We start from the raw sequence: 12,530 nt of genomic DNA, 5'->3' as shown, positions 1-12,530 counted from the left end.
TTCCGAGTGTCGAGATCATACTGGAACAGTAAACCCGAGTTCCGAGGTAAACTGGAAAGCAGCATTAATCATAGCTTTCAATCATGCATCTCACCCTGTTTTGTTTTTTTTACAGTATCAAAAAGCCAAACCTATCAGAAAAATGAACACTTGGACATACACCAGCGAAATGAGAACAACCTAAAATGACAGAATATTTTTATTAGCTGTGTATTTTTCTTCTTCTTTTGGCCCATGTCTATGGGTTAGGGTTAGGGAGTCTCGATCTGAATTTGAGCAATCGAATTTGAGTGTGAATATATAACTTGAATTTTTCGATCTGAATTTGGGCAATCGAAAAATTGTAACTTGAAAGTTGAGAGCTGAATTTTTTTGTATCTGAATACCGAAGTAAAATAATTTCAAAGAGGTGAATTCCGAACAAATAAATTCAGATACATGTTTTTCAAAATAAAATATTTCAATATTAAGTATTCAGTGGCTGTTAAAGTTCAAAGACTTATGTCTCTTATTTGCTTCCATAATCTCCTGGTCTCTTAATTAATAGTAGAAGACAAGATTACATCAGTGCTGTTTTAGCCTCGTTTCACTGGTTACCAGTCAGCATGGTTCAGTCCCCAGCTACATTATACAATAAACAAAGCGGATTGTTAGTTTGCATGAAGTGGCCAAAATAACATATAAATAAAGAGTATTGTACCAGCTGCACACCAGCCTGAACCGCTGTGGGACTTAATTGTTGTTTGTTTTATTAACTGGACAGGTTAAAGGGCAAATTGAGGTCAGATCAATTAGATCAATTAAGAATATTAGTTATTGCAGTTAGGGAAACATGCTGCGGTCCTGAATGATGTTCAAAATTGAAATGCTTATTTTATTTTTTGTAAAACACATTGAATGAGCTCTGTGTCTGTTTATGATCAAGCCCTATATATACATATACATATACATATAGGTATATGTATATATATGTATTTGCCCTGCTTACCTAAACTTTAAATATTGATCAAGAATTACAAGACTACAAGTTAGTAATTGATACAGTATTATAATGACAACAATAACCATAATTAAAAACCTGAAAAAGCTGAGGAACTAGAAGGTCTGGCTCTTGATACAAGAGGTGGACAATATCTCAAGGCCACAAAACTATTTTTTATTGATACAAAAGCACAGCTGGTGAACCAAGATGACCCTTTCTCTCCCTCCCTCTGTGTCGGTGCAAGTCCCAGACAGACATCCTGAGGTCTAATATCCACAGCGCTCCATCACAAAGTTATGTTACATTCAACATAGAGGATTTCATGTGCCATTTGTGGAATTGTGTGAAATATCACATATATATGCATTTTTCACTGATGTTGCAGGGTTGCCTGTTTGCAGGGTTACTCTAAATGTTATGGACAGATTTGCATGGATTTCGCATATTATCCAAGAAAGGTATTGGCATTGGTAACAGGTTATCACATTTTGGGAGGGATCCACATCTGGATCTGGATAGATTTAGGAATTTATTGAAGGATTATTCACCGGTGCTAGATGAGAGTAACACTTGACATTTTGAGTCGTATCTTTTATAAATTCATTTTTAAAATATGTAGGTCTGCTCTTTTTTCCACACTTGTCAAACAATACTGTCAAGAATGTACTTTAATGCTAAAATGTAACTAGCATTTTCATCATTATAATAAATGTGATCATTGATCATTCAATCATTCAATCATTTGTCAAAATTACAGTGTTGAAAGACAGTTCCTTCACAATTTAATGATATATGTTATTCAACAGGTTATTTCTGATTAAACTAAATCTCTTTGGCACAGTTAAACATGTGAGGCTAAATGCTTTGTTGCATCTTCTTATGTTAAATAAGGCTAATGACGTAGTGTGTATGTAGTTATGTAAAATTAATATTTTACTATGAAAAAAAAATCACGTACAGTTCAAATGTGGAGGTTAATTGTTAAGCTAATTCCAGTCCAGGCAAAACCTATGTAATGTATTAAAACTAACACTATGGTAGACGTGTTATATACATTCACAAACAGCATGACATTCAAAAGATGATCTCATATACACTGTTTTATATATATATATATATATATATATATATATATATATATATATATATATATATATATATTAACATGTTGAAAGCTTTAATCACACAGGAATGACATCCAAAGGGTAAAAGAGAGACTCCACACTGGTTTGTTCAAATTTTTCAGGTGACATAATGTTGATGCTTTCCTGACAAGCGCACTCTTGTGGTCCTGTGCATAATGACTGTCCTCTCTTAAGAGCAAAGGCAGAATGTGTGATGTTGTGATTCAGCTACAAAAGCTCGCTCTCTCTCTCTCTCTCTCTCTCTCTCTCTCTCTCTCTCTCTCTCTCTCTCTCTCTTCCTTAAAGAAGGGAGCTATGGTGGACTCTAAACATTCACCACTATTCTTTTTCCAATTAAGTGATATTGTATTTGTCCTGTATAAACAGAGCGTACCATGATTTTCTTTTTAGATAAAACTGTAAACATTAGATGTACATGTTAATACAATGAATTTTTGATAAATGAATGGCTAAATATAGATGCATGGCATAGCTGTAAATGATCAAATGACTTGATACCCATTATTTTATGTGTATGAACAAGAGGAGCTTTAACTTGAGAGAAGGCAGATCATTGTCTCCCTCTAGTGCCCACAGATATGCAGTATGCAGTACCTCATAATAAAATGAAGTTGACAGAAAAAAAAGCCTGTTTTCGACATGAATTTCCACAGTAATCCTCTATGAAATAGTAGTATTTATATTAATAATTATTACTAATATATAGTACTATTAATATGATATCCCTAATATCCTAACTATTAGTATTTGAATATTATCAGCATAGGGTAGGGATAGGGTTGATGATACTTGATGCAACAAAGATATTGTCAAAGCTATTAAAAAAAAAGTTTTAAAAAGTTACTTACTTATAAAAACACTTAAAGGAGTAGTAAGCAATTTTCTAAAGCAATACATGTTTTGTAAAGATCTGCGAATATATCCTCACCATCCGCTAGCTGTCGATTCCGTGCACAGAAAAAAAATCTGGGTCTGTAAATTGAAACCAAAAAAATGGTGCAGACCTGCTCTGCTGGTTTCTACTGAAGAAAAGCCTGGATCTATTGGTTTCAGTGGCCACTCCTCATGGGAATCTATTCACTCATCAACCACTTCTCCTTGGAGAGAGGCTGTTTTTCTCCCCCTGAAAATAGTTTTCAAAGGACGAAAGCCTTCATCAGGTCAAGGTAGGTAAGTGTGCAGGTTTCAGGGTTTCAGTACATTAAATTTAATCTTTTGCTTTATGAAAATCTTTTAATTCTCATAATGTTTTAATTTCTGAAAAGTTTTGAAAAACGCAATGTGTTGTCTTTAGCCCTGTGTAGTTCTAGTATGGCCAACATGGTATGTCATTCAGGAAATCAAATTTAATTGAATTTAAGAAAAATGACAAAATAAGGCCAAACAACTGCTTCATGACCTCTGTATTATACTTATACACATACACTGTTTTAATTCTTGCTTAGGGTTAAAATGGTCCAAAATCAAAGCTCACAGGTAACAATGAACCTAATGAACCCTCGGACTGGACCAAAAAAACATCAACCCAAACCTCAGGAGAGGGACCAGTGGGCTAATAAGATGGAGTTCATCCTGGCAGCAGCTGGACACATTGTTGGTCTGGGAAATGTCTGGAGGTTTCCATATCTTTGTTACAAAAACGGAGGAGGTAAGTCCTTTGCTGTCGAGGCCAGGTGAACTGCATGTACACCTGGTCGAGTGTGTTCTGTTTCCTGGCAAGGGATTAATACGTGTCGATCAGTTAACATGTCAAGCAACATTTCAAGTGCCATGCAACAAAGGACAAACTAACAACTATTAACTTTCCAACCATTCCATTGCCTAAACAAGGGTGCTGGATTCATTTCAGAAGTGTGGGGGGGAGGCAAAAAGCACACACTACCCATAATCCATTATTCCATTTTTTTGAGTAGGTCTGTAAATGTGCCTGAACTTAGTCCTAAACATCCTTCAACACATTCTCGCCCCCAAGTTGACACATGCAGGTGCACAATGGGGTTGGTCTCATTATTTTGATTTGCACACCTTGCACCATGTCTCTGACTGAGTTCCAAAACTAATGTGAAACAGTTACTTCCTCACTATCCGCCCTTTGGCCCCCCTACTTTCGGCGCCCTTGTGCCTGACTGCATTCATTTTTATCTGTGTGCATCATTATGCAATATTATAACAATAAATGTAACTCTTATTTTAAAGGGGCTTTCTTCATTCCTTACATTCTGTTCTTGATCACCTGTGGAATACCACTCTTCTTCCTGGAGACATCTCTGGGCCAGTACACCAGTCATGGTGGAATAACCTGCTGGAAAAAAATCTGCCCTCTTTTTGAAGGTAAATCTTCACAGTGGTTGCGTCTTGTCCACTGTTTTGTTTTTTTATCAGCTGCGAAAATAAGAAAATATTTAAAACCATATAATGTGGTGCGTTTTGATTTATATATGATTATTAAAAGGATCAATTTCAGGTTTTCAGTTTTTTCCTTTCCTCTAGTGTGTTATATTATAGGCTTTTGTGTATGCCACTTCCTACATGTGCTGGAAGCGCTTGACCAATCACAACAAAGTGGGCCAGCTGGCCAATAAGAGCAGACTGGGCTTCAGTGGGAGCGGGGCCTTAAAGAGATGCTTTAAACATTAATAGTGTGTATTCACACATGCTTTACATTTTGACATCACTTATCTCTCCCCAGGTTTAGGCTATGGGTGCCAAGTGGTTGCTTTGTACACCGGGGTGTATTACATCATCATACTGGCTTGGGCATTTCTCTACCTGTTTTCATCCTTCAAGTCTGAGCTGCCATGGGCGAGCTGTGACAACAGCTGGAACACAGGTACAGGACACCAGGACTCTATTTGCCATCGATCATACAGCGGTGCAGTGTGTTTACTTTTTGCTATTCTTTCATGAAAGCTGGCTGTTTGGACCACAGTCACAATCAAACGTCCTCCTTTGGGAATGGTACATCGTCGGTTGTAGAATTTTGGGAGTAAGTAGCATAAATTAATCAATGGTTTAATCATCACATTAGAACTGCTGTCTCTTTCTTCCTTTAGTACGTTCCTTAACTAAACTTTGTCACAGGAGGAGAATCTTGGGCCTGTCCAGTGGAATTGATAACATTGGAAATATTCGTTGGGACTTGGCCGGTTGTCTACTTCTTGCCTGGACACTCTGTTATTTCTGTGTCTGGAATGGAGTGAAGTCCACAGGAAAGGTATACATCAAAATCACTCAGTAGTATGAGTGTTCACGTGTTTGGAACATTTTGAATCCTAAGATATGAACTAATGTTTGTGTCTCAGGTGGTTTACCTCACCGCCACATTTCCTTATGTAATGCTGGTGGTGTTGCTTGTTCGTGGTCTCATGTTGCCAGGGGCTAGAGAAGGAATTATCTTCTACCTCTACCCAGATCTATCCCGCCTCACTGATCCAGAGGTAATGACATCACAAATGTAGCTGCTGCATCTTTCAACCAATTAAGGTCAACCTTATTTTTTGGAAATTACATTTATACTTTACTTTTTTCCTAGTATATGATTGAAGGACAATGTATTTGCTGTCTGCTGTCTCATTGACTAAGTAAAGCATTAGACTGGTGATTAATGGAGATTACTCCAGACAACAAAAGCACATGATGTTGATGTGCAGTAAAGAAATTTAGCATTTGATTAATAATACAGTATGAGCATAAAGACATGTCTTTACAATCTCAAAGTGAACTCATTCAAATCCCTCAGGTATGGATCGATGCTGGCAGCCAAATTTTCTACTCCTATGGAGTTTGTACAGGCGTTCTGACATCTTTGGGAAGTTACAACAAGTACAGCAACAACTGCTACAAGTTTGTATTCTTATATCTTCACTGACAATTTTCAATTCAGTCTTATTCAAAATGTCCTGCTACTGACTGAAGTTTGTTTTATTAGCGCAGGTTTAACCATTTTCAAAATTCCACCCGCAGAGATTGTGTTTACCTGTGCCTGTTGAACAGCCTCACCAGCTTTGTAGCTGGATTTGCTATCTTTTCTGTGCTTGGATTCATGGCGAATGAGCAAGGTGTAGATATATCCATGGTGGCCGAATCAGGTATGGAATTTGAATAATGGTTGGTGAAAACCCAGAGTCATGTTGTCTGAATTGTTTAACGATGTGAGTTTTCTCCATGTACCCCTGCAGGTCCAGGTCTGGCATTTATTGCCTATCCCCGAGCTGTGGCTATGATGCCGCTGCCTCAGCTCTGGGCTGTTGCCTTCTTCGTTATGATCATCTTCCTCGGATTAGACAGTGAGGTAGAACAACAATAAAGTGTATGATGTCTGTTTGGATTGTAAATGTTAACTTCTGACACCATGGGCCCAATCTTACACCAAGCGCAAAGTGGTGCCAAGCAAGACGCAGGTGTCTTCAGTCTAGTTTCAGACCACTGCAGATGACATTTTCCCATCCAGTGTCCACATTGTTTCAAAAGCAAAGCAATTGCACCCAATGAGATTGTTGGTTAAAATGAGGTGTGGCACAGTATTTCACTGATAAGTTAAGGGAAATTCTCAAGATAGTAGTTAGTATGTGCCCAGGCACACAACACATGTACACTCTGCTTGTTTCACCCAGTGAAGTGTTAGTTCCTCACCACCTATCCACCGTCATAATACATATCTTAATTGTAAAGGGAATGTGAGATGTGAGATGCGAATAATTCATTATTATTCTATTGCATGTTATGCCCACATCACATCGATCTTTAATCAAGTAAAATTCTTTTGAACCATGGCAAGGCAAACTTTTAATTAGCTGAAGTAGATCTGGACTCGCCCTAAATGCACTAGCACCATTAACTATGTGGAAAGATTGTTAGAATTGAGCCCCATAATATACTTCTTTGGTAATCAGCCTGAATATGCTTCTTTTTTTTCTACTGCAGTTTGTTTATCAAGAGTCACTGGTCACAACCATCTCTGACATGTATCCCTCAATATTTCGAAACAACTGTCGAAGGAAACTTCTTCTTCTTGCCATTAATGTTGCAAATTTCCTTGTTGGCCTTCTGATGGTTACAGAGGTGAGTGTTTTGTGATCACGATTTGTTTAATCAATCAAGCCTTTAATATAATATATACACAAGAACAAGCCACTTCTGTGACTCATATGCACAAATTTTTGATTTACCTTCATATGGACTTGCAATAACACACTGGACAAACACTAGATGTGAACGATGCAACTGGAGCCCTGCATTGACTTCCAGTGAGAAGTTGTTTCTTCTTGTTTTGCAGGGAGGCCTTTATATTTTCCAGCTGTTTGACCACTATGCTGCCAGTGGGATGACGCTCCTGTTTTTTGCGATTATTGAATCTGTCTGTATTGGATGGGTCTATGGTAAGGAGCAGTTTGATTCAAGTAATCTGTCCGAGCCACTGTTGGCTGATTCTTACTGACTTTTACGATGGACCACAACAGCTGGTCATCGGTAAGTCAGTAAGTCAAACGATTGTTACATAGTTTACAATGGTTCAACTTGCGTGATCTAAATTAGAAGTTTCTCTAATTTGATGCTTTGCATCTTGGTTTTTATATCTAGTCCCCTTAAAGCAGTGGCTTCCCCCTTGAAGGTTTATGAGACAAATACACACAAAAAATACATATATTTACAGTTCATGCCATTGAAAACATGTAATATCAGTCTCCCTGTGAATTACTAAATATGTCAAACGAAACAGGGAATAATCACTGGTTTGTATAATTTAATTATTGACAGTCATTACAAGACAAAAGATCCCATCGTTTAAATGTGACATTGTATTGGAATGTAGTTTTCTAAATTTCAAAATTTGACTGACAAAATGTGTGAGGCCATACATCTGAACAAACAGTACTTGTTTTCCGAAGGTGCAGATCGTCAGTATGATCATATAAAGGACATGATTGGATATCAACCGTGGCCTTTTATGAAATATTGTTGGCAGTACTTCACATCAGCTATCTGTACTGTAAGTATTGGAAATGTACACAGGCCTGTATGGGGCCATTGCTGTATTATAATAATGATTGTATTGTAAACCATTCATACATGTCAGTGAAGGGTTATGTCACTGTGGCTCAATCAGTGTGTGCGTAATCGGAATTGTAAATGTGTAAAAGAATATCGGGATCTCTGAGGGAGCACAAAAAATTTCAGTGGCGGCAGGTACCACGGCGGGGATGCAAATAATGGTTTGATCAAAGTTACAAATACTGGGTGAGACCACCGACTGGGGATATGTAGACTGTACATCCACCTGAGGCTTACAGACAAATCTCCACACAATATACCGATACATTGTCCGTATTTCCACCTCCTGGAAAAAAAAACACTTAGACTTTCCATCCAATAATGTGCATTTACAGATTTGTCCACACATTTACAAATGTCAGTCGACTTGCAAATTTGAATATAGATTTGTATATATATTTTTTCGCATTCAGAAATATGATTAGGTTTTACATTCGCAAATTCTGCTCGGCATTCACAGATTCTTTTACACATTTACAATCTGATTATGCATACATGCATTGAGATACAGTAATGCAACCCTCCTGTCACATCTCATCACTGTCTTATTCCTGGTGAAATATTAAGTATATGGAGATCTAAAGAACTTAGATATGTGATATTTTGGCAAATTCATCCTAATGTGCAGCTGTCACCACCACATTTACCTTAAGAAAAAAGATTCATTGGTTGACAGATCTGAACTGGGATTAATGAAAAGAGTTGTGAATATGATTGAATATTCTAAGTCTGCTCATTGGTAATCCACTGATGCATGGTTTGACGTCAGGTTCATTGTCCATTGTATATTTTTTCAGTTGACATTACTCTTCACTGTGGTCAAATACACTCCACTGAAATTTAACAACACTTATGAATACCCCTGGTGGGGCTACGCCATTGGAGGATGTCTTGCTCTCTCATCAACACTGATGGTTCCTCTGTGGATGCTGTACGCTGTGAGTGTCACTCCAGGAACACTGACACAGGTACAGTATGATCACATGATATTCTTAATGAATACAGTATACATTGACTGGAGGTCGTCACCGGGTTCGGAAAGTGAATCCAATGCAGAAGTTAAAACTAGAAATTAGAGATTGAGACCATAAACTCCTCATGAATTTTTTTTGTGATGTTATAAATTAAGTGAGAAGTAGAATCATGTTCTCATAGACTTCTATAGAAACTGACAGTCTATGATTTCCAGGCTTTTTGGATGCAGCATGATGTTCATTATGTAAATGATGGTCCCATTTAGAGTAAAATAGACGATTTATCACTGTATGCATTGGGGCGTGGATACCGTGTGATTGACAGCCCTAAAAATCTGTCCACGCAGACAGTCCAACAGATTTGTTATTTTACAAATCAAGGGTCACATTCTGTGATTGAAATTAATTGCAAGTAGTCTTTCTTTTACTGCATGCACAGAGACTGAAGGTTCTGTGCACTCCAGCAAAGGACCTACCCACTGCAGCTCTTAAGGAAGCATCGAATCGTGAGGCATTCCAGACTTTCACAGCCTTGTGCACACTCCGCAACCCCTGACAACAGAGACTGAAGCACTCAGAGAACAGCTATTATTCAAACTGCAAGAGAGAGAAAAAAGGCCTGTAATGAAAAGAACAATTTCTCTTGTGCGTTGCAGCTGGCAAGCCTTTGGAAATCACACTGTAAAGAGTTTCATTCAAACAGTGCTGGAGTATTGGAGGATAAAACAAGAAGTCTGGGAGAAGGCGAAAAGTTTTCAAAGGAAGTTTTCTACAAAGATTTATTCTTTATGTTTTTCCTAACTTGTGTTATACACAGTACATTATGTCTTATGTATGCTGGTTGGCAGTATATAAAACAATGCCTTTCTAAAATGTATATCTATTGTTATTGGGTGTATGATCTTTGTCATTCAAAAACTTGAGGTTTTAACAATATTGATATTCCGAAGAAGTTTTAAAATTAGGATAAACTTTAGAAATTCGATGCACATTTTTAAGTGCAGAGTTTTAAGTACATAAGGCACATTGATATTGTAATTCAGGAACAAACAAGGAGCGTAAGAGAATACAAAAATAAATATTTAATAAATAGACACTGAGGCTGAGTTTTCGCTAAACCATTTTAGAATAAACCTGAAAGGTAGCGGGGGTCACAAGTATAACTGACATGCATTTTGAACACCTGAGATTTGAAGGAAACTGGTTCTGGAGGCTGTAATTCAAGACATCACAGAGTGATTACAGAGTAAAACAAAGCGTCCATGTCACACACCAATCAGTGTGAGAACGGATAATGTTACATGCTCCTTTTCAACCTGCCCACAGTCCTCATGTAGAAACCTGAAGTTTAGTCTACTACGGGACTTGGTGTTTGGATTTGCCTTTTAAAAGGACTTTTTCATGACTTTGTTGACTTTTTTAAACACAATCTTTTGGGTTTACAACGGTATGGACTTTGAACATTTCAGTTGTTTGGACATAAAACGTGTTGTTTCCTGTTTTACTTTGAAACTTATCACCTTGTGTGTCTTTTGCTTCTTTTTACTTCCTGTCCTTGTCCTGTTTCACACTTTTGCGAGTGTCTGTGTGTGTTTCACCTGTGCCCAGTTCTCCCCGCCTCCTTTGTGTATGTTTGTCTTCTTTGTCAGTTAGTCTGCTCATTTTGGGTCACTTCAGTCCATTTTTCCTGACTTGTTCTCCAGTGTTTTCTGCACATGCACCTGAATTTTGCCCATTTCTGAGTTTGGGGTTTCTTTTACCTTCCAAAGATTGAAAGCCAGTGTTTTAAAAAAATTACAATTCCATGGATGTCTGCCATTTGGATCCAGTATTCTACCACAACTTGCCACCAGGGGCTTTTGCTTTGAGGACACCTGCACAATGACCTGCCGAGGGAACATGGGCTTGGAAAATCAATATCTCTTTTAATTTGCGTATAGAACTAAACAACAACAACCAACTTTTTTTGATCTGATTTATTTTTCTTGCTATCTGAGTGAATTTTATTACAGGTCAGCTGATTTCCCTTATTGTTTTATGTTTGGTTTATGTGGAACACTTTGATGGTTGTTGATCTTGATGAGTGCTAGAAATAAAGTGGAGTATTAAACCATTGTTAATGAAATACCTTTTGATCAGAACTAATATTTCGTCGCAGGAATATATCTATGCTTTTCTATGTGTCTACTGTGAATTTTGAACACACTGTAGAATGTACAATGCAATGTACAATGCTGCTGACTGAACTGAGCCTACGATGTTGTGCTGAAAATAATCTCCACCAGCTCCTGAACTAATGTGTGAAGATGTGTGCTATTACACAATGTATGAACTAAAGTGATCAGGCCGGAGCCATCACTGCACTACAGAAGTGAACTGTGCTGCTTCTTCAGTTATGTTCAAATTGACAGTATGGACATCTTCTGGCTGAACTGACTCATTACACTCAGGTACAGGACGGACCATGAAGCTGGTGCTCTGCTTATTCTGTTGAGTAACAATCACTTGAACATCTATAATTTGTGAAAAATATTTAACTATAACTTTAAAAAAAATGTTTTGAAAGACGTGCACACATCATATTAAGATGAAAATGTTTTGTACCTTAACGTACTTCAGGTAAAAGTTCAGATTTATTATGCTCTGAAACCACTAAAACACACACACAACTCACACACACACACACACACACACACACACACACCCAACACCACCTTCAGACAGGTTAGAATAGTGGAAATTGGAGTAAAACAATGAAGTCGCCACAACATGAAACAGCATAGAACAACCACCACAAGAATGCATTTGCTGTCAGTGGACTATGCTCAGCTGGATGACAATAGACCACCAGAGGGCGCTAGAGCTGCGAACGCAAATAATCTCATAGGTCCTCTGATCATGTGGAGCCTTGTGATTTCACAATGATGTGGTCTAGAAACAGACTGATAGCAATTGTTCATCTGTGTTTACTGCAGGGATTTTCTTTTCTTTTAGGAGGTGTCCACACACCCAATCTCAAACTATGTAAAACAACGTTGTACAAGCACAAATCCTGCTGTTTGTTTTGAAACCTTTGTTTTCCAAATGTTTAAACCAATATACAGATATAATGTTTAATTGTGCCATTTAAGATGAATGTCCTGATGTACTGACAGAATACATTATGCTGAATAAATCATGATGATGATGATGATGATGAAGGAGATAATATTCATTTGTACCCGTAGCAACAATTCAATAGAGATATGTACTCTTCTGTTTGTGATTTGTTTTCTTTCTTTCTTTCTTTCTTGCATAGATACAATTATTAATAATTAAGTGTTTAATGAATTTGTTTCTATTTATATTTCAAGTGAGGGCAAGCTGTGTGTTTTATAA

At 37.5% G+C, this 12,530-nt stretch overlaps 1 protein-coding gene across 1 annotated transcript; it reads left to right on the top strand.

The window, feature by feature from the left end:
• The first annotated feature begins 3,230 nt into the window (after positions 1–3,230).
• LOC118309002 (sodium- and chloride-dependent GABA transporter 2-like) lies at positions 3,231–10,025 on the top strand. Its single transcript, XM_035630562.1, has 15 exons — positions 3,231–3,293; positions 3,573–3,775; positions 4,324–4,458; positions 4,817–4,957; positions 5,038–5,113; positions 5,209–5,341; positions 5,430–5,564; positions 5,867–5,970; positions 6,091–6,215; positions 6,306–6,418; positions 7,051–7,188; positions 7,403–7,505; positions 8,016–8,116; positions 8,976–9,146; positions 9,592–10,025. The coding sequence occupies exons 2-15, from the start codon at positions 3,580–3,582 to the stop codon at positions 9,706–9,708; spliced, it is 1,788 nt and encodes a 595-aa protein (XP_035486455.1). The 5' UTR covers positions 3,231–3,293; positions 3,573–3,579; the 3' UTR covers positions 9,709–10,025.
• Positions 10,026–12,530: the final 2,505 nt, after the last annotated feature.

This window comes from Scophthalmus maximus, chromosome 6, assembly GCF_022379125.1.
Source record: "Scophthalmus maximus strain ysfricsl-2021 chromosome 6, ASM2237912v1, whole genome shotgun sequence".
NCBI lineage: Eukaryota > Metazoa > Chordata > Actinopteri > Pleuronectiformes > Scophthalmidae > Scophthalmus > Scophthalmus maximus.
Note: the sequence above shows the minus strand (reverse complement) of the source record. Positions and strands in the feature narration are given on the sequence as shown.